At 28.2% G+C, this 25029-nt stretch overlaps 1 protein-coding gene across 1 annotated transcript; it reads left to right on the top strand.

Moving 5' to 3' along the window:
* Positions 1 to 267: 267 nt before the first annotated feature.
* On the top strand, positions 268 to 23775 carry LOC100205727 (myotubularin-related protein 6). Its single transcript, XM_065813221.1, has 16 exons — positions 268 to 446; positions 3894 to 4010; positions 8326 to 8488; positions 10087 to 10244; positions 16485 to 16613; positions 16797 to 16931; positions 17002 to 17134; positions 17217 to 17329; positions 17451 to 17576; positions 17655 to 17704; positions 17963 to 18116; positions 18515 to 18561; positions 18640 to 18765; positions 18882 to 19008; positions 23133 to 23474; positions 23556 to 23775. The coding sequence occupies exons 1-16, from the start codon at positions 414 to 416 to the stop codon at positions 23682 to 23684; spliced, it is 2082 nt and encodes a 693-aa protein (XP_065669293.1). The 5' UTR covers positions 268 to 413; the 3' UTR covers positions 23685 to 23775.
* The last annotated feature ends 1254 nt before the right edge of the window (positions 23776 to 25029 follow it).

The following is a 25029-nucleotide window of genomic DNA, read 5'->3' as shown; positions in this document are numbered from 1 at the left end:
TATGTATTTGATGCCATTTTATGCAAAATTTGAAAATGGACTTTCTTCCACGGACGGTGTAACATGATTTAGGGACTTACATCCCAGTAACCACCAATGATAGTACAATAATATCCCCAAAGGATTTTTCTGGGTCAAGACATCAAGAAATATTTTATTTTTTTACAACAGTGATATATGATATATCCTATAGGTTGAAATTTATATCTTTTTTTAGTGTATCAAAGCTTATTAAATTAACTTGGACTTGATATTCCCATTTTATTTATCTAAAGGATTTGAATGTTGTATGCGCGCAAGTATATACGGAGTATGCCGTCGATGTTTACCTATTTATTATTCGATAATTTTCTGCATAATTTTTTTTCAAGTTGAACATATTTTTAGATATTTTTTGATATACATTAGCCAAAATGTCACCCTTAGATTGTATACGAACACCAAAGGTATGATAAATGGATTTAAAATTTTATAAATTTTTGTTTAAAACTTAATAAATTTTTGTTTAAAATTTTATCTCCTAAAATAGTTTGTAAAATAAAAAAAAAACTGAAGAAAATCTGAGTAAAACTTTATTCATTTGATTATTAATAAAATTCTTTGAATCCAATAAAGTAATCAGTGACCTGTGGAATTGTACTATCCATAAAGCTCGTGTAGTTTTCAGGCATATTTTTAAAACAGTTATTTTAAAATTTAAGTACTTCTAGAAATTTTGTTTAAAGCTCGTGTTATGAATCTTTTAGAAGATTCAAATATAAACTTTGTTTTTAATATTGAGTATCACGTTTAATTTTTATATCATAGAAACCCTCCTTTGAAAAAATTCGAAAAATATTGTACTTTAACAGATCTTGTTTTATAAAAATTAAAAATTTTGAAATACAGTGGAATATAAAAGAAACAGGCATAATTGCAATGATTATTTGATAGTACTATGTTTTGTATATCAATAGCTATGTAGCAAATCTGCTCAACTTAATGCAGCTAATAGGTGTAATTTTTCCGTAGAGGATAGGTTGTGGAAGAAAATTTGTCTACTAGAAAAAAAACTGACTTTAAATTTGGAGTCAATGAACCAAATTTATTATCAATTTAAAAGTATGATCAATTACACTGAGAAACAAAAATGTAATTGATCATTGTATGCGCTCAAAGCTCTTACATTTTTGTCATTTTAAAATAAATTACAAAGTATGAATCAAAACTTTTAGTAGATTAAAAGTTTTGGTTGATAGAACAAGTGATGATAGCTTGCGTAAGCAGCAACTATGGTAGTAGAAATAAGAAAGAGATGCCACCTTAAAAAAATAGTACTAAGGCTGATGCCTAACAGGTAGAGAAGGTTCAACAACATTTATCATACATTTAGCAGCTAGGACAGGCACAATAACATTTACAATGTGGACTTTGCTTGAAAGAGAGAGCCTCATTAGAAAAACCAGCCAAAATATAACAACAGTAATCTATACAAGGTTAAATAAGAAAATAATTCCCTTCAAAAAAAATTTTTGATGACGCAAAAGCTTAGGTTTAGCAGCTAGAGTATATACTCAAAGCTCTTGTGTTTTTAATATTTTAAAAAACAGGACTGTTATCTGGGCTACACACTGTAAAAGAGTTTTGACAGGAAAAAAGTTATAGCAAATAATTATTCATTAAGCATTTGTCAATTAATTAGATTAATTAGTTAATCTTAAATTTGAATACCTAATATTTGTCAAATCCAGAAAAAGGATTTGTCACCAAATTGAAAAAAAAAAAAAATCTTAGTTGCAAAATGAAATTTTGCTTCTATTTTTTACCATCTTTATATAAGGTTACTTTCTATATATATATATATATATATATATATATATATATATATATATATATATATATATATATATATATATATATATATATATATATATATATATATATATATATATATATATATATATATATATATATATATATATATATATATATATATATATATATATATATATATATATATATATATATATATATATATATATATATATATATATATATATATATATATATATATATATATATATATATAGATAGATCTATAGTTTGTTGGCTTTGGGAAGAGCGGTAGGAAAAAAGTGATTCTTACGCCAACATATACGTCACTTTTAATTACTTTTAACTTTCGTCCAACATTTCCGTGTTGGACGAAAGTAAAAACCATTAATTTAATTACAAATTAATCGTTTTTTAAAAAAACCACAAAAACGCAAATTTAATTGACCAGAATGTTTTTAAAAACATTCTAAATGTTTTTATCAATATAAACAATGTTTTTATTTTAATTTTTTTTAATAAAATGTTTTTATTTTTATTTTTTTTAATAAAATGTTTTTATTTTTATTTTTTTTACTGTAAATCATGCACGGAGTGTTGCTACATCGACTATCTTATAGCCTGACTCGCAAGGGAGTGTTGCTACATCGACTATCTTATAGCCTGACTCGCAAGGGAGTGCTGCTACATCGACTGACAAATAGCCTGACTCGCAAGGGAGTGCTGCTACATTGACTGACAAATAGCCTGACCCGCAAGGGAGTGCTGCTACATCGACTGAGGGTTTGGTTGGGGCAGGCAGTCTATCATTATTAAAAAAAAGAAATTCCGGTCTTGCATTTTAATTTTTACTTTTTGTCAACAAAATATGGAAAAAACTTTCGGGCAACATCTAAGGGTTCTATATGCCACAAAATATGAAATCACTTTTTGAAAGCTTTTTTCTTAACCAATTTTGCTCAAATTTGCACACTTAATCATTTTCGATGACAATACAAGGAAATGGAAAAATTTGACCAAAAAAAGTTAATTAAGTTAACAAAAATTTAATTTGTATTTTCCCATACATTTTATGTATTTGATATGAATTGCGTATTACGTCACAAAAATCATTGATTTGCAAATTATTTGCAGTTTCGAAGACATTAAAGCGCAGCGATTCAAAACCTATTCTTTTAAGTTATTAAGTAATAAGTCTTAAGTTATTAAGTTAAAAACCTATTGTTTTAAGTTATTAAGTTAATAAGTCTTAAGTTATTAAGTTAAAAAACAAAAATTTAGTAAAAACAGTAATTTTTAAATTTAAAAAAAAAAAAACAGTAATTTTTCCTTCTACAAAAGATAAAAAAAAAAGAGTTTCTAGGCCCAATGGAATTCTGCTTGCATAAAGCATGGATTTGAAAAAAGAATTTTTTTTTGATTTACTAGTTTTTTTTCTAATCAAATAAAAATCAAGTTCACATATGAAAACTGATGATTTTGACATAATTTAAAATTGAATAAAGTTTATATAAGATGGTTTACTATTTTTAAATGTCTAAAAAATTGTTAAAAATGCTAGTTTTTCTAATATAAGATAGTATTATAATAATATAGTATTATTATTAAGTTATTAATAATTAAATCCAGCATGCAAATATATTTGTGATCACAGAGATATAAGCCATCACAAACATGGAAAACATAGTAGCCTTAATTTGAACCTTGTTATTAGATTTTCTAATACTTGTGTTTCTTATAAATTATTATTTTTAAAATAATGTGAAAATTGTTTAGCCAGTGTCCTATAGTACACTGGCTAAACAGTTTTGTGATTTTCATTTATAAACTATATCTCCTAATTTTTAGAAAAAGTTTAAAAAGAAAAATGATAATAAAAAATGATCTTATTTCTGTTATTTAGATAAATATAGTTTAATATAATTGTTTTCAATGTTATTCATAGTTGTTTTATAGAAAAACATTTAAAGAATGTCACATGAGAATGAAAAAGAACATGTTTTTACTATGATGACTTACTATCTACTAAATATTTAATATATACTATATATCTGATTTAACATCTACTATATATGTTTTAGGTGGATAATGTGAAACTTTTAGACAATGTTTTGAAGCGTAAAGGAACAGTCGGAACTTTACATTTGACAACAACTCACATGATATTTATTGATCCTAAGGGTGCAAAAGAAACTTGGGTATATAATGTTCTTTCGTTTTTTTTAAAGAATTTTGAAAAATATTTTTATTTTTAAAAGAATGTTCAAAAAAGTTTTGTAAATGCATTTTAAATTGATGTGATTGCACACATCAATTTAAAATGATTATTATTGATTGCCAATAACATTTTAAACTTACGTTACCCCTCAATTGGTTACAATTAGTAAAAAGGTTATATTTTTTAATTTTTAATTAAATTTTAAGTAAATAAACTTGATAATATGTTTGTTTATCATTGTTGTATTGCTGTATATCATCTTTTATTTTATTTTATTATAAAATAGCTTTGTCTCAATTGGTTACTTTGTCACGAAAAAAAATAAAGTCTCAATTGGCAATGTTACATCTCAATTGTTTGTTTTTTTAACTTTTTGAGTGTTACCAATTGAGACACAATGTAACTAAACTAAATTTGAGGCGTAACTAAAATATATTTCAAACAGATTTTTTTACCATTACCTTAAGTCTCAATTAGTCACATTTTAAAAAGTAAAAAAAAAGTGTTATAAAATGTTAAAAAAATTAATTTTTGTGACCTTTAAAAAGTCTTTTTTTATTATTTTATTTATTTAAAAACAGTTTTTTTAACATATTAAATAAACAAATTTTTAACAAATTAAATATAACATATTAAATAAAAAGCAGGTCTAACTACATTTACGGTGCTTCTTTTGATCTTGATTAGAAGACAAAGAGCTTCATTAGAAAAACCAGTCCAAATCTGACAACAATATTTCATGCAGTGATAAATTATAAAGATTTTCAGAGGTAAAGAATAGAATTAGGTGTAAGATGATAGCGAACACAATAAAGAGAAGCAACATTAGCAGATGCTACCTTTGCAATTGATTGTATATATGGTTTCCATGAAAGGTCAATAGTGAACAATAATCCAAGAAGATGTAAAGAAGAGGACTAAATGAATGTCAACAGTATCATCATAGTTATTTGCAGTAAATAACTGATTTTTTTGAAGTTTAAATGGAAATGAAGAAGAGTGTTGCCCTTCAAGGACAACTTTAATATTGTAATTAGAAAAAAATGATTTGGTAATCTGAAAAACTTTTCCAGATACCATATAAAGCAAGCTTATGGAGAAGACCAGCATGCCGAACTTTTTTGAAAGCTTTAGGTATGTCAGAAGCAATAGCCCTAACCTCGCCGTCACCATCTAATGCCTGACAGAATCTTTCAGTTTTAGCCAGTTAGCAATTTAGTTGTTAAACGAGAAGGTTAAATATTATTGATTTTTAGAGTAGGTTATTAGACTCAAGATGGGATGTCAGAAATTTGTTGGTTGAAGATTCAAAGACCTTGCTAATAATTGAGTGAATTGGACAACAGTTGGACAGGTACCACAGGTGTCATTTTCCAGCAGGCAGGAAAACAAGTTTTAGTAAAGTATTTGTTAAATAGTTTCGAGAGAATAGATGAGAGTTCTGGAGAACATTTTTGTAAGACTATGACAGGAATTGTATCTGGACCACACATTGTAAAAGATTTTAATTGAGAAATGGCTTTAGCAGCAGAAGCTGGAGTGATTTAGATGTCTTACGATGGGTCATCCTGTTTAACTGTAATGGCATAAAGAGTAATCATTAGATCCAGGAGTCAAAATAGATAAAGTTGCAAATAGTTCTGCCTCATCCTTGGGAGAGTATAGATTCACAAATTATAAATGGAATGTTAGACTTGCCTTTGTTAAAGACACTGTTGAAGATTTTCAATAGAGGTCTCTATTGCCTAACTTCTGAGTTATAAAATTTAGTAACTGGGAATAATGGAGCTTAGCATCAGACAACTTTTTCACATTGGTTTCTTGCAATAAAAAAAACGTGTTTTCAAAAGAGTTTTTCTTTTAAAAAAGTTGAAAATAATGCCTATGAATAGATATAGCAGCTGCGCAAAAAGGTAAAGCCATGGAGTAGAATGAGGCTTGACTTAAAACCATGAGAAGAAAAAAGCTACCATACCTGCCTGGATTTAGGAGAATTTTTGTGCCATTGTCAGTGTTGTTAGAGCCAATCGATTCAGTGTGATGAGCATTAATGTCACCATTTCGATGGAAATAACTCAATTAAAAGTATGTGTATAACAATTATATAAAAGCATTTTTTTTACTAATATGTGAACCTTACTGTTTAATTAAACAGCTTTAACTCTTGAGATGGATTTTAACATTTTTATTTGGGGTCTAACGAATATACCACCTTTAATTTTTGCCTCAGATAGCTTTGGAAACATTAGTAGTGGTGTGCTGGCCCCAAAGGCTATGGGGGAATCCTGCATGGGCCTTGAACTGTCTTAGAAGGGTCTTTTGGAAGAAAAAAAAAATTATAACTATATTCTTTAACTGGTCAACAAATAATTTTTATTTATTTTACTTATTTTTTCACAAATTAAATTTTTTAATTATCTGATTTAAAATGTTAAACTTTGAAAATAATTAGTATTTTGCATAATACATGCAAAGATTATCTAAATTCGACCTAAAAGTAATAGCAAAAAATCTTTATTATGTTTTATTTTTTATTATATTTTATTAAATTTTTTTTAGATTTTAATAAGTTAAAGAAAAGTCAAAGGTTGAATTAAGTGGTCGCGACGATCAGATCGGAATTCACAATTGTGAAATTATTTAAATAAAAGAATTTGCGATTTGCTTATTTTTAAGTATTAAAAAAATATTACTCATAAATTTAAATCGCTAATTAGTTTACTCTTATTTACATGTCGTTATGAAATGTAGTGTTTACAATTATGGGCCTTCAAATCAAGCATATATGTAAAATCCCATAAAAATAGCCTTTTTAGAAAAATCCTGCATATGCTTTTTGGAGCCAGCACACCAGTGAACATTAAATTCAAATTTTGTGTAAAATTTCTCTAAAAATAAAGGTTTTCACAAACTAATTTACCAATCCTTATTTGATATAAAGTTAGCCTAATAAGACTTTGCTGAAATCTACTAAATATTTGAGAATGATCATCATCAGCTCTGCTGTCCCTTAAGCAAAGAAAGTGTTGATGAAAAGTTTTTATTTGTGCAAAAACTTCCTTCGTGTCTTTGCTACTGCTACTTACTGACTCTTAAGATGAAATTTTCTTTGCACATTTTTTAATAAAATAATAAAATAACAACATATAGCTACTTCGACATAAATAACAGTAGCATTCAAAACTTCATTAAAAATAAAAGCTCAGTAAATACTTCATGTTTAATTAAATTAAATAAATAACTTTTAAAGAGTATGATGAGAAGTATACTTACATTTTGTGTTGATTGTGTTACTAGTAGGCTGTCATCATGTGGGAGAAGTACTGTAGATAATGTCTGGATATTGAAGAGCTTGTCTCCTTTAGCTTTTATGTATTTTGTAATATTGATAATTATATCAATTGATAATTATATCAATCATATCCACATACATAGCAAAATGTGTCAGGAGATTTTAGGCTACTAATGGATGTCAAATTCAACATCTTTTATGGCCATTATGAGAAAAACAGAACTTACCAAATACGTATATAATACGTATTAAATAGGTATTTAGAGAAGCTTACGTTTTAAAACAAATTACTTATACCTATTAATTATTACCTATTAATTACATATTTTTCTGTATATACATATACAGAAAAATATGTAGTTAATAGGTACTTTAAATATGAGGTATTCAGTTTCCCCATCATAAAATTTTTCATCAAAGATATCAAAAATATTTCACATGCCTATTATTAAATATAATATTTAATAACAGGCATACAAAACATTTGTTATATGTTTGATGAAAAATTTTATGATAGGGATACTGAATACCTCGTATTTAAAGTACCTATTAATTACATATTTTTCTGTCTATAATGTATGTATTACTATCTATCTTGTAACCCACTACATTTCTTTCCTCATGCAAACTTAGGCTGCATGAGAAGCACACTAATTATATTAAAAAATACAGTAGTAAAGCTTAATAGCAGCATACTGGAATTTATTTTCAATTTATTTCTGTTAATAAGCTTAAACTTCTTTAATGCACATTTTCAACCTTCTGCATGAGTCATATAAATCAAAAAAAAAAATTTCATTTTATAAGAACATTTTGATGTATGATATTTGTATTAATAAAAATAATAATCCTCTTGAACATAGATTTTTTAGATATTTTTTTATTTCTTTGAGTTCATTTAAAGAATTCAAAGTTATTCAACTCATTAGATCATTGTTTGTTTGTTGCATTAAAATTTTCCCTCTGTATTATATTTACTAAATACTATATTGTTTTTTTTAAGATTTTATATAACCATATTGCTACTGTTGAAAAACTACCTATAACTGCTGGCGGTTCTTCAATACGCGTGAAAACAAAAACATTCTGGAACAACACTTTTGTCATAACACGTGAAAGGGAATGCATTGATGTTTATGATACTATAAATCACCTTGCTAATCCAGGTTTCTATTCTTGTTTTAAATTTATATCATGTTTTTATTAAAATTATGTTTACTTATATTGTATGTTTTATAATTTTCTTAAATGTTCATACAAGCCTTCCCAGGAAGTGTGTGCGGTCACATGTCTTGTTCACCCATGTTTAAAGTAATATTTTTAGACAACTTGACCACATTTTTATATAGTAACTGTTTTAAGAATTTGCAGCAAAATAGAGTTATAAGAAACTACAAAGAATAAAACAGCAATACTCTAAAAAAGAAAACGAATACTATATGAAATAGAAAATCTAAATAAAATAAACTAAAAAAAGCTGAAAATTAAAAAATAAAAAATTTTGTCAAAAAAAATATGCCTAAGTATTTTACTGTTTCGTTTCTTTTTTTAAGGGCTTAAATATTTTCCATACCAAAATTGATACAAGTTAAGGAAAGATAAGAATATAACAAGAATTAAAACATTTTTTGGTACTCAATTTATTTGCAATTTTTGTCAGTCAGTATTTTAAGGAAATACTATAATATTTGTGATAGAAACATGGACAATATTTAAATTTTTTCTTCAAATGTTTTTCATAAACTTTACTGTTTTAATCAATGCACAGGAAAGCAAGAAAACTAACTGCTCTACTTGTAAAAAATATTTTTTAACAAGTTTTTCATGGAAAAAAAATAAAAAATCATTAATAATAATACTCAAATATAAAATATTTGGTTGTTTTCACTACCCCCATTGAAATAGTCTGCATTTTCCAATAGTTTATTTCCGGATAAATTTTTGTTATTGACGATGCTCCAAAAGTTTGTGGGCTAGTGCATTGTTAACTAAATGAATTTTCTTAAATAAATTTTTAGGATTCTATTTAAAACTTTTTTTTAAGTTTTTAAATACATTTTTTTAAACAGAGCAATCGTTATGTTCATTATTTCTAGTAATTCGTACTAACATTAAAAGTTGGGCAATATAAAGGAAACAATATCAGACAGGCATCAAATGTAGTAAATACATTTATAAAAGAAATCATGATATTATTTTATTTAACTTCTTCCGTCATTACAAAACTTATTAATCAAATGATATAAAAAATGTCAAATATAGCAAAAACATTTTTAAAAGCAAAAAGATTTTTTTTTCAAAAAAAAAATTGTTTTCAAAAAACATAAGAAAAAAAACTTTTCATAGCAAATGAGTTTCTTAATTAACGTGCATAGCAAATTTGTTTCATACAGACTGGTAAAAATTGTGAATAAATTGCATATCAAAACTTTAAATTGTTGTTAAATTGTTATAAAGTATTATGTTTTTTTCCTCAACTTGTATCAAATTTGGTAGCTAAAAATAACAACCACTCTAAAAAAAAGAATACAATTTGTATAAAAATTAAAAAAAAAAAATTCTTAAGTTTTTTTTTTATTATTAAATTTTTCTAGTTTATTTAATTAAAATTTGAAGAAAATTAGAAGTTAAATTATGCAAACTGCCGTGGTCAGTGTGTCTAAAAAAATTAAAGGTGTGCAATTGCATGCGCTTCCTCGGAAGGCTTGTTCATATGTTGTGTGGTTTGAAAGATTTCTATAATTATTATTTATTTTGTATATAGTAAGTTATGAAGACTTGTATGCATTTCATTACAATCCTAAGGAGGAAACATTATCTCAATCTGCAGGGTGGAATCTGTATAATGTGAATATAGAATACAATAGAATGGAAACTCCACCTGAATTATGGGTTCCTTCAACTCTAAATATAGAATATAAGGTATTAAATCTGTGAGAAAAACTTATAATAAAAAGTGTTCAACATTTTGAAAAAACTAAACAGATTTCGAATAAATTAAAAGAAATAACAAAACAGAAAAAAATAAGTTAATAGAAGAAGCAAATTACTAACAGTAATTTGGTTTTTTCTTATTTTATTGCTCATTTCTTTAAGAACATTGAGCACTGTATTATACACTAATATAACTTATGTATTTTATATTATAATATAATATAACTATATTATAATATAACTGTATTATACACTAATATAATTTATATTATTGTATAACACAGTTATACTATAATATAGTTATATATTATGATATATATATATATATATATATATATATATATATATATATATATATATATATATATATATATATATATATATATATACATATATATATATATTATAATATATATTATAATATATAATATATATATATATTTAAATTTTGTTTAAATGAAAAACAACAATAGTTCTTAAAGTTTCGTGCCATACACGGTAATCATCAGCTATTAAATACATAAAAAACCTGTTAGAAAAAACCGTTTAAAAACAAACTCTTTTATAAATAAATTAAAAATTATGGTAGAACAACTTCTGATGTAATAAAAGATGTAACTATTTAGTCTCCGGTATCAAAAGAGGGCAGTAGAAATTTGTTGGAATGTCAACATTTAGATAATATTTCGTCTTTTTTATTGAGCAGGTTGTTTTCTTTGTGATATAAATTTATAAATTTTTCATGAAGGCAGAGTTTACAAATTTTGGATGTTGTTTTAATAGGTTTACAGCGTTTTATAATTTTCCACTTTATTGTGTGCTTTATGTTTTTTTCTTCTAAACTCTAAATCTCCTTAGAAAGCACTGTATCATTTCTGTATTTCACGGCATTAAAAGATTTGAAATGATTTGCATATCTAAGTTTGAATCGTGTCTCGCTAATACAAAAATATATATTTTCTTTTTCTTTAGAATTAGGGTTTTCATCAATCACAGTAGCTTGATAAACAATATTACTTAATAAACATTGATTGTTCAATGGGCAAGCGGTCTTTGTTATGCAGTTGTAAGTTCTTGCCTTCAAATTTGTATCACTGTGTAAAATCTTGTGGTTATGTGAACTAATTATAGACCACACCTGTCCAAAATTGGTAGAAACTACTTTGAAGCTCTCCAGAAAAACCCTTTGGAGGGATGATTTTGGTATTATTCCTGATCACAAAAATGTAAAATTTGAAATCATCTGTAACCGTCCGTGGAAGAAAATTTGATTTGAAAAATTTCTCTGTTTTAAGATAATTTAAAACAATGGTTTAATATCTCATTTGCATTTTTGCAGCATTTTAGGATAAAATAGCAATCAAATACTTAAATAAATACTCAAACAACAATTTTTTTTGCAATAATTTTAGTTTTCCTGGAATTTAAAATATTTAAAAGTTAACAAAATTTTTTTTGGGAAATAACAATTTTTCGGATACTTTACCTTTAGAATATGACCTTTATTGAGCAAAATTTTGTTAAAAGTCTCAGAAAAATGCCAAACTCTAAGAAAACTCATGAAGACTGTAGAAAAACAGTGTGTATCTTTTGCTTGAGAAAATGTACAAGAGAGTTGAACAATCAATTGATCAATACAATTGAAACTGTGCTCCAAATGAAACTTGACATATCAGACTCTAGAGTTCCAAAAGGGATTTGTGACACATGCAGGATTGCTCTTGGAAAGAAGAAAAATGGTGAGAACGTTTCACTTCCTCTTATGTTTCAATTTGAAACTATAAAATTCAGACCTTCAACTCGGGAACAGGACTGTGACTGCCTGATTTGTCAAATAGGACATTTGAAGTCTTATGAAAAACACCCACTGGAGACTTCTGAACATTCACAGTCTTCTTCAAACCAAAAAAGATGTTCAGAGTGCTTGTCAATTCTTGGAAAAGGAATATCACATAACTGCTCTGACTTCTCATTTCGTGAAAACATGAGAAAACTAGCAATGAGGGATTCTCTTGTCAGTGAGCAAATTGCAGCTTCAGTTGTTACTGTCAAAGAAGCATCTCCACATGGAACTGTCAAACTTGCACAAAGCAGAGGTGGCCGCCCTTTGTGTCTCACAAAAGGTACATAAATTTATGCTAAAATTACTATTGTGTTATGTACAAGCTTTAAAACTAAGCATTCTTATCCTTAGTTTACTATTTTAAGAAATCACAGACACGTTATCAAAAAGCCCCTTGTAAAAAGAGATATGTTTGTTAGTTATCTCTTATAATAAAATAAAAGATTAGTTAGTGTTTAATGTACCCTTAAATTTGATAGGGCAATGTTTGAATAAGTACAAAATTTATTTTGTTGCATGACAGCAAACTTAACTTACAGCTGAATTTAGTTGAATCAAACATATCAAATAATTATCCAGGTTTAGTGTAGTGTCAATTCAGTAAATGCATATTTTCTTACACATTTAGACTAGCACCTAGCCAAAGATCAAAATTTGTTAATTAGATAGTCAAATGCTTTTTACTACTTATGTTTGTTTATCCATCATAATATCATTATACTTTAAGTGTCTATTTTACTTGTAGCAAACAAATACAACTATATATAAATATTTTCAACTTTATTTTAGGACCATCAAGTGCCAAAAAACTTTTTGGAGACACCCCACTACTGACAGCAGAAGATCTAGTGAATGTCCAAGTCAACACTGGTTTGTCCATTTCCTCAATGAATAAATTGGTGTCTACCATAAACCAAGTCACCAAAAGTCACGTTGTGGAACCCAACTTTAAAACAAAGTTTATTGAGATTGGAAAGAAGCTGTCTGCTCATTTCACTCAAACTGGCATTGAAGTCTGCAATGACAAATCACAGAGAAGGAAGCAATTGGTTGTACACTGGAAAAACCTAGGAGAACTTCTGAATGATGTCCTGCTTCAAAGACAAGTCTATACACAGCACATTATAAAGCTTGGTCTAGATGGTGGTGGTGGCTTCTTTAAGGTCAGTCTGGACATTCAAGAGATGGAGCAAGTGTTAGAGTCTAGGTCTCCACATTGCAAGAAAACCTTGACATCACAAGTAGCTAAAGAAAGCGGAGTGAAGCGTCAACTTATTGTTGCTGTAGCAGAAGAAGTTCCAGAAAACTACAACAATGTAAGAAAAATTTTGAATCTTATTCATCCTGAGGGTGCCCATTTCCTCATCTCATGTGATTTGAAGTTAGCCAATATTATCTGTGGTTTGCAGTCTCATTCAAGCTCTCACCCATGCACTTGGTGTGAAGTTGACTCAAAGGATTTGTCTGCATGTGGAAGTCCTCGAACATTTGGTTCATTGAGAAAATGCTTCAAAGCATTCCAGGACAATGGTCAGGACTACAAAAGAGCCAAAGATTTTAAGAATGTTGTAAATGAGCTTCTTTTAAGCTTGCCTGATAATGTCCTAGTCTTGGACTTCATCCCATCAATGGAACTCCATCTCTTACTTGGAGTAATCAACCATCTGTTCAGAGCATTGAAGGAAGAGTGGTTGAAAGCTGATGAGTGGCCCAAGGCTCTTCACATCAAGCCTCAGCCTTTCCATGTGGTCAGTTTGCAGGAAATGAGTGTAGAAAACTCCTCAAAAATGTAGATATCCTTCAAAGGCTTGCAGAAGAAGACTGTGCGTTCAACATTTTTGGCATTGTTGATGCACTGAGAAAATTTGATGCAGTGGTGTCTGCCTGCTTTGGAATGACCCTGGAACCTGACTATTATGAAAAACTATCATCATTCCAAGCCTCCTATCTGGCTCTTGACAAAGTAAGTGTTACTCCAAAAGTCCATGCAGTGTTTTACCACATCAAACACTTCATAGAAAAGAATCAAGACTACCTTGGAAAATATAGTGAGCAGGCCACTGAAGCTCTTCACCACAGCTTCAAGTCTCATTGGAACAGATACAAGAGGCCAGTAGACCATCCAGAATATGGAAAGTGGCTGCAAACTTGTCTCGTGGACTACAACAGCAAGAATATCTAAATTGGGAGTAAAAACTATTTTTTTATTCTGCCAGTAAACTAAGATTTTTTTTTTTTTAGGAATGAGTAATTTAAAACTTTCTTCCTTCTTAGAACACACAGAATACTTCTTTTTATTCCTATCAATATTATGGACATGATTGTGGTTTCATGTGTGGTTAAGAATGCTTTGCAATGTAGAATTTAAAAACTAATATTTACTAAAGAATACATCACTTTATGAAAATGTCACAAAGTTTTTTAGCTCTTTACCTTATGTTTTAATCTAGTTATGTACACATATGATAATATTTATGTTTAAATATAAACTTTCAAATTTGAATGCTCTAGAAAATCAAAATAAACAGAATGCTCTCATTTTCTCTCTATTGTGTAGGATGTAATTTTCAAATCAAATTTTCTTCCAAGGGCGGTTACAGATGATTTCAAATTTTACATTTTTGTGATCAGGAATATTACAAAAATCATCCCTCAAAAGGGTTTTTTCTGGAGGGCTTCAAAGTAGTTTCTACCAATTTTGGACAGGTGTGAGACTTTACGTTTTGCATTCAGCTGTAACTAACTTTGATTGAATTTCTGTTGAATATTTTGTGAAATTTATGGTTTACTGGAAAGTGCAGGTCAGTTAATGCTAGTAAACGATTGCCTATTTTTGTTTCCGCATTCTGAATAAATGGAGGGTTGTACCATAAGACTTTTCGCTTTCGATTTTTGTTTTTAGTCACGGTAACTTGAGGTTGGTATTTCAGTTTATAATAATAGCTACACTTTTTTAAAGTTTCTTTGTAAGGTGGGATAGCATAATAAAAAACAGGTTCATTTATTGACGTGGCAGATTATCTCAATTCAGCAGTGCGAGGGAATCTTTTAATTGATAAAATAAAATGCTTTCCATTTTATTTTTTTCAAAAATGATTTGGCTTTCTCGAGTAGTTTTAATTTGTAGTCTTTCCGATGGTATAGGAAATATAATATAATACATGAGCAACCGATCAATATATATATATATATATATATATATATATATATATATATATATATATATATAATATATATATATATATATATATATATATATATATATAATATTAGAAATCTTTATTTAAAATTGAATAGTATTACAAGTAATGAATTGTACAATTTTATCTGTTGCTAAGTACTAAACAAAAGCTTGCTAAAAATGCAAGTAAAAGAACATATAATTTATGCATCGTAAAAGAATTAAAGCTCCCAATATTTTGTGGCAGGTAGAGGTCACTGACACCATCATTAAGAATTCAAAGGTATTTTTAATAAAAGGTTGTTGATAGTTGATTTGCAGTGTTCAGAGCAAATGGGAATATGTTTGGATTCTGCTGTTGGTTTGAGCTAATTTAATGGTTATGAGATGGCCTTAGTCAGAAATTAGTCAGAAAGGATCTTTTTAAGGATATTAATGCAGATCTTGTCTAGTAACTCTTCAATGGCAAAATTAATATTGAAGCCACTCGAATTGGTTTCATCAATTCTAGTAATGTTTAGTGTACTTTTATGGAAATATTGAATCTCTTTATTTGCAGCATTGCACCAAGTAAGAACAGGATAGTGCTCCTGTATCAGGTTGTTAATAGCATGAGATCTTTAGACTTGTAAAAAGTTGGGCTGAGTGTGTCTGATTTGCTTATGGCATTTGATTAGATATGGTACTCTTTTTATGTTGTTGTGCACTTTTTTCTCTTTTTATGTTGTTGTGCACAGAATTTTTGATAGTCAAATTTGAGTAAAGGCAAATTTGACTAACAAATTTGAGTAAAGGCAGAGAAAGATTGTCTGGTCCTGATGATCTTAGAATGCTTAGTTGTTGAGAACTCATATCGAGTTAATGTTGAGATCATGTTGAGTTTCATCATCTTAGTTTGCTGTTGAGAATGTTGTTATGGGAAAAAATGGGGTAATAGGTAATTTTGCTTATCAGTTGATGAAGAACAATAGGTTAGGTTTTCTTACTGATCCAAACACCTTGAAAATGATTGTTTAATTGTTTTGCTAATGTCTCAGAGATAGGGGTGGTGATTTGTCTTTTATCTGGTAGCCTTATTTTATGCCAAAAATTCATTTTATCAGAAGAGAATTTCTTGTTGTAGATTCCTTTTCTTTTAGTATATAGTTTACTGACTTAGTTGGCAAGTACTACATATTTATATTTTTATTATTTATTTTTCAAGCTTTGTGAAACATATCCCAGTGTTGTTTATTTGCCAACATCAGCCACTGTCGAGGTTATAAAAGCTTGTGCGTTATTTAGAAGCAAAAACCGTCTACCTGTTTTATCTTATTATAACAAATCAACTAAAGTAAGAAACATTTTCTTTTAAATCTAATAGTACATCTGAATTTATTTGATAAATAATTTTTAGTATTAGTTAGATTGTTTGCATAATTTTTTTTTCTCACAACTTATTTTTTAATTAAAGGGTCACATGTTTTGTATATATTTAACTATACGCATGTATTAACTCAGGCTTAAATATCCATAGACATCAATTTGTCGATGTGCTCAACCATTGGCTGGTTTGAGTTCACGGTGTGCTGAAGATGAGCAAATGTTACAGGATATAATAAAATCGACTCCAGATGCTAATCGAATTTATATAATAGATACAAGACCTAAAGTGAGCACTTTTTTGTTTATGGTCATATATTGTGTTTTCAGTTCTAGTATTTTAATATTTTTTGCAATAGATCAATGCAATGGCAAACCGTGCTGCTGGTAAAGGTTATGAAAATGTGGCGCATTATGATAATATTGATTTTCATTTTATTGGCATAGAAAACATACATGTTATGCGACAGAGCTTACAAAAACTAATTGAAGGTGTCCTTAAGAGATTTATGAATTTTTCTGGTTATCTTCGGATTTTTTATTACCTGCTACAGCTTATATTTCTTTACTATAGTATTTGACTCTGAAAAGCAGTTAACAATGTCATCGTATTTAAAAGGAATTGAAGACTCAGGTTGGCTCAAACACATTAAAAGTGTAATGGATACATCGTTATTCATTGCAAAGGTATTTTTTTAGTTTTCAAAGAAAGTATTTTTCTCTAAAAAGTTTTGGCTGATCATTAGTGATATTGTGTAATAATTTACCCACTTTTGAAGAATTTCTTTTTCTAAATTAATCTAATTAGGCAATCAGCATAGAGAAGCGAACTGTTGTGATTCATTGCTCTGATGGGTGGGACAGAACAGCTCAGACATGTTCACTTGCAGAAATATTTCTTGATCCATACTATAGGACAATACATGGTTTTCAAGTAAATTATAATTAGATCTTATCTTTAAGTAAAATCTGTTACAACTTTTTTGTTTAAATCTAATTTACTTTCAATTAGATTTTAATAGAAAAAGAATGGTTATCATTTGGTCATAAATTTACTCACAGGTAATTTATGCATTACAAGGTAATTTTTGTGTTACATGCATTACACAGTAATCTTTGGTTAGACGTTGAATCACGTTGAATGAGATTTATATAACTAAGCTTTTAAATGGTTTATCAAATATTTATATCAAATATTTATATCATGTTTATATCATATTTATATCAAATATTTATATCAAAAATTTATATCAAATATGAGTATGTATAAATAGAATATGTGTAAACCTTTAGTACATAAATGTTTTATGTTATATTTAGATGTGGCTTGTTAATGCATGATCCTAAAGAGGTCTCTCCAATCTTTACACAGTTTCTGGAGTCAGTTTGGCAATTAATGAATCAATTCCCAACAGCTTTTCAATTTAATGAGAGATTTCTTTTAGAAATTCATGACCATCTCTATTCGTGTCAGGTTTCTAATTTTTAGATATCTTTTACCACTTTTTTTTTCTTTGATTATGTTTAACCAGCCTTGACCCTTTTTCGAAAAATTTTCTTTTCACTTTTTTCAAAAAGAAAATTTTTTATTTTGTCAATTGAAAAATCAATATTTGTCTTAAAAAAATAATTTAACAAACATAAAAAAGCTCTTTTTAAAGCGTTTTTACCAATAATTTTAGCTGCACCTTTTTTTAAACTGATTTTATTAAGAATCTTTTAGTAAGAGGTAGCTTTTTAGTTAAATCTTTAAATTATTATAATCATTTTTCTATCCAATAAATTATAATCATTTTTTTATCCAATAAGTTAAAAGTTTTAAATTTATTTTTTTTAATTCTTTTTAATAATATATTTTTTTAATTTCAATAGTTTGGTACTTTCCTTGGTAACTGTGAGAGAGAAAGAGTTTTATTGAAGTAATTTAAACTTTAATTGGCTTCAAAATATTACATTTAAAAATAACCTGAAATTGTTAACAAAAACTTTTTTTCAAGGCTTTCATCAAAAACTTATTCTCTTTGGGGTTACATGTGGCAAAATTTACCAGATTACATCAATCCGTTTTATAAAGACAGCTCTCATTCTGTTTTGTTGCCTTCTACTGCACCTCAAGAATTTAAGTAAACAGTTTTATGATTTTTAAAGTCAATTAGCAGTTTATTTGATAATAAATAATAATAATAACAATAATAAAATTATTATTATTATAAAAACAACATTAGTAATATTTCTTTAGGTTCTGGCGCAGTTTGTACAACAGGTACAAGAATGATGTGCACCCAAGGGAATCAATTGCAGATTATGTCTGCTCACTTAATGATCATAATGACTCTTTAAAAGATCACATTCGATATATTCAAAAGGTATGAGCTATAAAAGAGAATAAAAATGTGTTTGCAATATTTTATAAGTTGTGTTCAAAATTTAGTTAAATATTTTTTTTGTCTTTACCATTGTATCCGTGAATGTTCATTTTGTAATCAAAATTCTTGTTTTTTCACCTCCTTTTTATTTTTATTTTTTTTATGTTTTTACAATTTTTTTATTTAATGTAAACTCTGATTATTTTTATAGAAAATAAAAACAATAAAATATCTTTATATTGAGTAGAAACAATAAAATATATCTTTATATTGAGTAGAAACAATAAAATATATCTTTATATAGAGTAGAAACAATAAAATATATCTTTATATTGAGTAGAAACAATAAAATATATCTTTATATAGAGTAGAAACAATAAAATATATCTTTATATAGAGTAGAAACAATAAAATATATCTTTATATTGAGTAGAAACAATAAAATATATCTTTATATAGAGTAGAAACAATAAAATATATCTTTATATTGAGTAGAAACAATAAAATATATCTTTATATAGAGTAGAAACAATAAAATATATCTTTATATAGAGTAGAAACAATAAAATATATCTTTATATAGAGTAGAAACAATAAAATATATCTTTATATTGAGTAGAAACAATAAAATATATCTTTATATAGAGTAGAAACAATAAAATATATCTTTATATAGAGTAGAAACAATAAAATATATCTTTATATAGAGTAGAAACAATAAAATATATCTTTATATAGAGTAGAAACAATAAAATATATCTTTATATAGAGTAGAAACAATAAAATATATCTTTATATAGAGTAGAAACAATAAAATATATTTTTATATACTGTGGTGTGACGTAAGAAAGTCCTAGTTTTCGATATCTCAATTTATTGAATTAATACTAATAAATAATGAATTCGAATTCTTGCTTTTTGATAATATTGTAGAATAATAAATTTTCAGTTTTACCCTATATTAGGCGTGAGTACTTTTAAAAAAGTCTTAATTTAAGCTGTAATGTAGTTCGAGGTGATGACAAAAAGAAAGAACTATAATTTTGTTTGGAAAAATAGTCCTAATAAGTAAAAAAGAAAGTCCTAATGTTTAGTATTATATATTTCTTGAATATTAAAATGACTAATACACTAAAGACATTTTTCTGACAGATTTATTAATTCTTCATATAATATGAAATTAAAAATTCCTTTCCCTTATTCTACGTATTATTTTACTAAGTTTTAGACTTTTTAGCTCCTTTTTCTTGTTTTTCTTTCAAATTTTTTAGCAGAATTTGCTTTCTTTCCTGTTTCTCAGACTCTTTTTCAGCTTTTTTTCTCTTTCTTGCTTTTTCTCAATTCTCTGTCTTTCTAATTCTTCTTTAGCTCTCTTTTTCTCCTCTAAACTAACAATATATTCGTCAGATGTAATGACTGATGAAACTTTTGTTGCTTGTTTTCGTACTTTTTTACAATGAAATTCTTCAGGACTAACAAATAATGAGTGGAAAACATTGTCATTTGCTTGCAAAGGTCCTTGAACTGGTGCTAAAGCTGTCTCATATTCAATTGTTGACTCTGGTTGTGTTAAGTTCTCATTATTTACTGGAATTTCCTCTAATGGCGTTTCTAGAACCATGTTCTTTTCTCGAGTTGTGAGATCATCACCCTCTATTTTGTTCATTTTCTTCTGCCAGTAATAAAATAAAGCTTCTTGTTCTATTGCACCTGTCCAATGCATAAGATTACGATGGGCTCTAAAAGAATTTATTTGGCCATGTGTCGTATCAGTTTCTAAATCATTTTTGACCTTATCGATTGGACTTAACAGTTCGGCTATTACCGGAGTTTCAGCAGATTCTTTGGGATACTTTTGTAAGATCCAAATTTTCTAGTAAAAAAGGACACAGCATTTAAATCCATTTGGTATTAAAGTTGGATTTTCTTGTGTTTTAGCATTTGCAGTCTGGAGCAGAGGCGCAAATGTCCTTTTTGGTAGAGCAACTCCAAGGTTTTGCATTCTCCATTCTGCGACTATGTCGGTCCAAATATCTTTTGCAACATGAAAGTAAACTCGGTCAAATGTTGTGCAAAATGGGTGCAATTAGGTGGCAAGCAAATGATGACGATACCATTTTCTATGCAAAATTGTCCCAAATCTAAGGTTAAATGTGATTTCTGGTCATCTAAAAAAAGAATTATTGGCAATAGGACATTATTTTTCCTTGAAAATTCAATGAAAAGTTCAGATATATAATCGTAAAATGTTTGGGACATCTGGTAACCTGTGGCTGATTTACCCATAACCCAATCTTTAGGAAAGTCAGCTGCACTTTCTGGTGGAATTCGCCATTCATATGGATACAAAACCAAAGGTGGCGCAAATAAATTACTTGCATTTACTGTTATCATAACTGAGAAACTTTCTTTATCGCTATTTGCAGTGATGTTATACAATCGTTTGTTTTTTTGTACAATTGCATTTTTAATAGATGGACACAGATCAAAAAATGACTCATCAAGGTTCCAAATTCGATTAGGATCCTCAAACACAGATAATAAATCGTTTTTATCCATATACTCTGTTATTTTTTGGAGCCACGTTTTAATATCTTGTTTGGAAACAAGTGTTCTGTGTTTTGGAAATGTCTGAGTCTTTCAAATCGAAAGTGTTGAATGTCTCTTGAAAAAGTTGTGTGCCCAACGAGTGTCAATTACTTTTTGGTAAAGAAACATTTTATATGCTAAAATAGATGCACCCTTAAGAAGAAGTTTCTTTGTGGTTAGCTTACCAACATTGGCCATATCAATTAGCCAATTTTTAATTTTAACCTCTACGATTTTATCAAAAGTTGTTGTACGCTTTATTTGACTCTTTGCTCGACCTTGTGTTCGTTGAACAAGGGTTGTCTTAGGTATTTTATAAAATTTAGATGCTGCATATATTGTCATAGTCTTCTTTTTTATTTCATTCAATGCTTCATCCATATCCTGTTGTGAATATGGCTTGTAAGATCTTTTTGGGCCTAAAACAAAAAATTAAATTATTTTTGTAAGGCTAGGACTTTCTTTTGTATACGGTAAAAAAAGAGGAAAAAAGAAAGTCATTTCAAATTTTTCGTAAAAATATTAGTTTTTACGTGTAAATCGATCGTTTTAACATGCAAATTCCAAACTTACCACGTTCATGTGCCATTATTGATCAAAATAGTTTTTTAACAACAAGATTTTTACCATAAAACAAGTAACTCTTCACCATACAACCTTTGACGCAATGTTCAATATGGCACCAGCTTATATTAACTATTTACATCTCAGTAAAACAAATACTCTGATTGGCCGAATTCTCCACCAGCCCAGTCAATTTTTTTTTGAAAAGTTTCTTCAAAAGCATTTAGTTAAAATAACAAAAAGTATTTTCTCAAAATATTTATTTTATAATATACAAAATTTATCATTTGTTACATTAGGACTTTCTTACAGCATAGGACTTTGTTAAGTCACACCACGGTAGAATAGAAACAATAAAATATATATATATTAATTTTTTAATTTAAATAAAAACAATAAAATTTATTTTTATTTTAAATAAAAACAATAAAATTTATTTTTATTTTAAATGAAAACGATAAAATTTATTTTTATTTTAAATAAAAACAATAAAATTTATTTTTATTTTAAATAAAAACGATAAAATTTATTTTTATTTTAAATAAAAACCATAAAATTTATTTTTATTTTAAATAAAAACCATAAAATTTATTTTTATTTTAAACTAGCTGGAGTTACCCGGCGTTGCCCGGGCCAATATTTAAACTGGCTTACCTGATAACTGTACACAAAAATGGGCCCAAAAAATGGTCCCCCTGACCCCGGGGGTCGGGGTACGGGGTCAAAACCCAGCTAAGAACCTTCTCCCCCTCGAGGACTACCCCCATGCCAAATTTCATCGAGATCGGTCCGGCGGTTTGGATTTCTATAGAGAACAAACAAACACACACACATTGCCCTTTATATATATTAAGATAAAAACGATAAAATTTATTTTCATTTTAAATAAAAACAATAAAATTTATTTTTATTTTAAATAAAAACGATAAAATTTATTTTTATTTTATATACAAACAATAAAATTTTTATAGAGAATAGAAGCGATAAAGTCAAACATCAATAAAAATGTTCTTGATGCGGTTAACGAGGAAACAAATGCAGCTCACAATCTCTCCAAAGAAAGCCAAAAACTCTCCTTAAATAATGAAATCCAAAACGGGGAGTCACCAAATACTGCATTAAGTAATCACTCTATTGATATGACTGATGGTGAAATAGACTCAAGAAAGTCGTTTCAAGACAGTTTTTTACGTAAAGCAGATTCAGTTCCTAATTTGGCAACTGATATAGCATCATTTGCATTAGATTGGGATTCATTTAGAGATGTTACTCAGTGTTCGTGTGGAAAACCTGTTGGTTATCTGAGTAGGAAGGTATTTTTTTTATTACATAAACGTTACTTTAGCGTTTAAAAACAATTTTTCTGTCAATCACACATTCTATTTCTCATTTAGTACCATTGTTGGAACTGTGGGCATGTGTTTTGTTCTCGTTGTGTTGACCATTCCTCTGCAATACCTGGACACTATTCGGAAAATAAAGTTCCAGTCTGCAAACCTTGTTATAAGATGCTAAGAAGATAACTGTTTCTTAAATTCTTTAATTTATTAATTTTTTACGTAATGTTTTGTAAATGAATTTCATCTATCATATCGGACAAATTGTTTTATGAAATCGATTAATTCCTGTGATATAATTTATCTCCTTTTCTTGCTTTCCTGATTCATATAATTGCAAATTATATGAATCAGGAAAGCAAGAAAAGGGAAGCGAATTCCAAAGAACTGATGTTCGAGGAAAAAAACTAGACGAATAAGAGTTTTTGGAGCACTTAGGAACAGTCACAGAAAAAGGATAAGACTTAATTGAATGACGAGTAACACGAGAATGAATTTTAGTAGATGGCACAAAAGACGCTAGCTCTTTAGAGCAGTGCCCATTATAGTATTTGTAGAAAAGAGAAAGAGAAGCAACACTACAACGATGTGATAATGGTTGGAAGTTGGCTGCAAGAGCAGGTCCAACTATGTTTACAATACGTTTTTGCACCTTGTCTAAAAGAGAAAGGGCATCATTAGAAGAACCGCCCCAGATATGGCAACAGTATTCCATACAAGGCCGGATTTGAGATTTATAGAGATAGAGAATAGAATCCGAAGTAAGAAAGTGACTAGCTCGTTAAAGAGATGCAACCTTAACAGATGCTAATTTTGCAACTGATTTGATATATGATTTCCAAGAAAGATTGGAAGTAAGAGTTAATCCTAGAAGATGAAGAGTAGATAACTCATCGAGTACATCACCGTTCATAAATATAGGAAGATATAAATTATTGCGATAACGATTGGCTGAAAATAATTGAGTTTTATCTGTATTGAAGTTCACCAGTCACTGTAAGCCCCATGTTGTAACAGAAGTGAGATCCTTTTCAAGCTCCAATGCCCTCTCCAAGCAATCAGAGAATGTTGGTTTCTTATCATGACAAGGATAAATGGCAGTATCATCGGCGAACAATGCCACCTTAGATGTGAAAATATCTGGAAGATCGTTAATGTAAATTAAAAAGAGTATAGGGCCAAGGATAGAACCTTGAGGAACCCCTAAAGTTACAGAATAAGAAGAAGAGTGCTATCTATAAGGACAACTTTTATACTACGATTGGAAAGGAAGTATTCAATAATCTTAATGATGTTGCCAGATACACCATAAGAAGAAAGTTTATGGAGAAGACCAGCATGCCAAACTTTATCAAAAGCTTTTGAAATGTCAAGAGCGATGACCTTAACTTCTCCACCTTTATCTAATGCACGATAAAACCTATCGGTTATTACTGTTAGCAAATCAGCTGTAGAACAAGAAGATCGAAATCCATATTGATGGTCAAAAAGTAAGTTATTAGATTCAAGATGAGAGATTAAGTTTTTGTTA

This window comes from Hydra vulgaris, chromosome 12 (assembly GCF_038396675.1).
Source record: "Hydra vulgaris chromosome 12, alternate assembly HydraT2T_AEP".
Lineage (NCBI taxonomy): Eukaryota > Metazoa > Cnidaria > Hydrozoa > Anthoathecata > Hydridae > Hydra > Hydra vulgaris.
The sequence above is the reverse complement of the archived record's forward strand: the minus strand, read 5'-3'. Positions and strand labels throughout refer to the sequence as shown.

Bases quoted from the DNA above. Each gene is read 5' to 3' on its own strand.
- LOC100205727 (XM_065813221.1), top strand. From the start codon at position 414: ATGTCACCCTTAGATTGTATACGAACACCAAAG. The intron at 8,489-10,086 runs GTTTCTATTCTT...TTTTGTATATAG, and splicing joins AAATCACCTTGCTAATCCAG to TAAGTTATGAAGACTTGTAT. The intron at 18,117-18,514 runs GTTTCTAATTTT...TAATTTCAATAG, and splicing joins ACCATCTCTATTCGTGTCAG to TTTGGTACTTTCCTTGGTAA.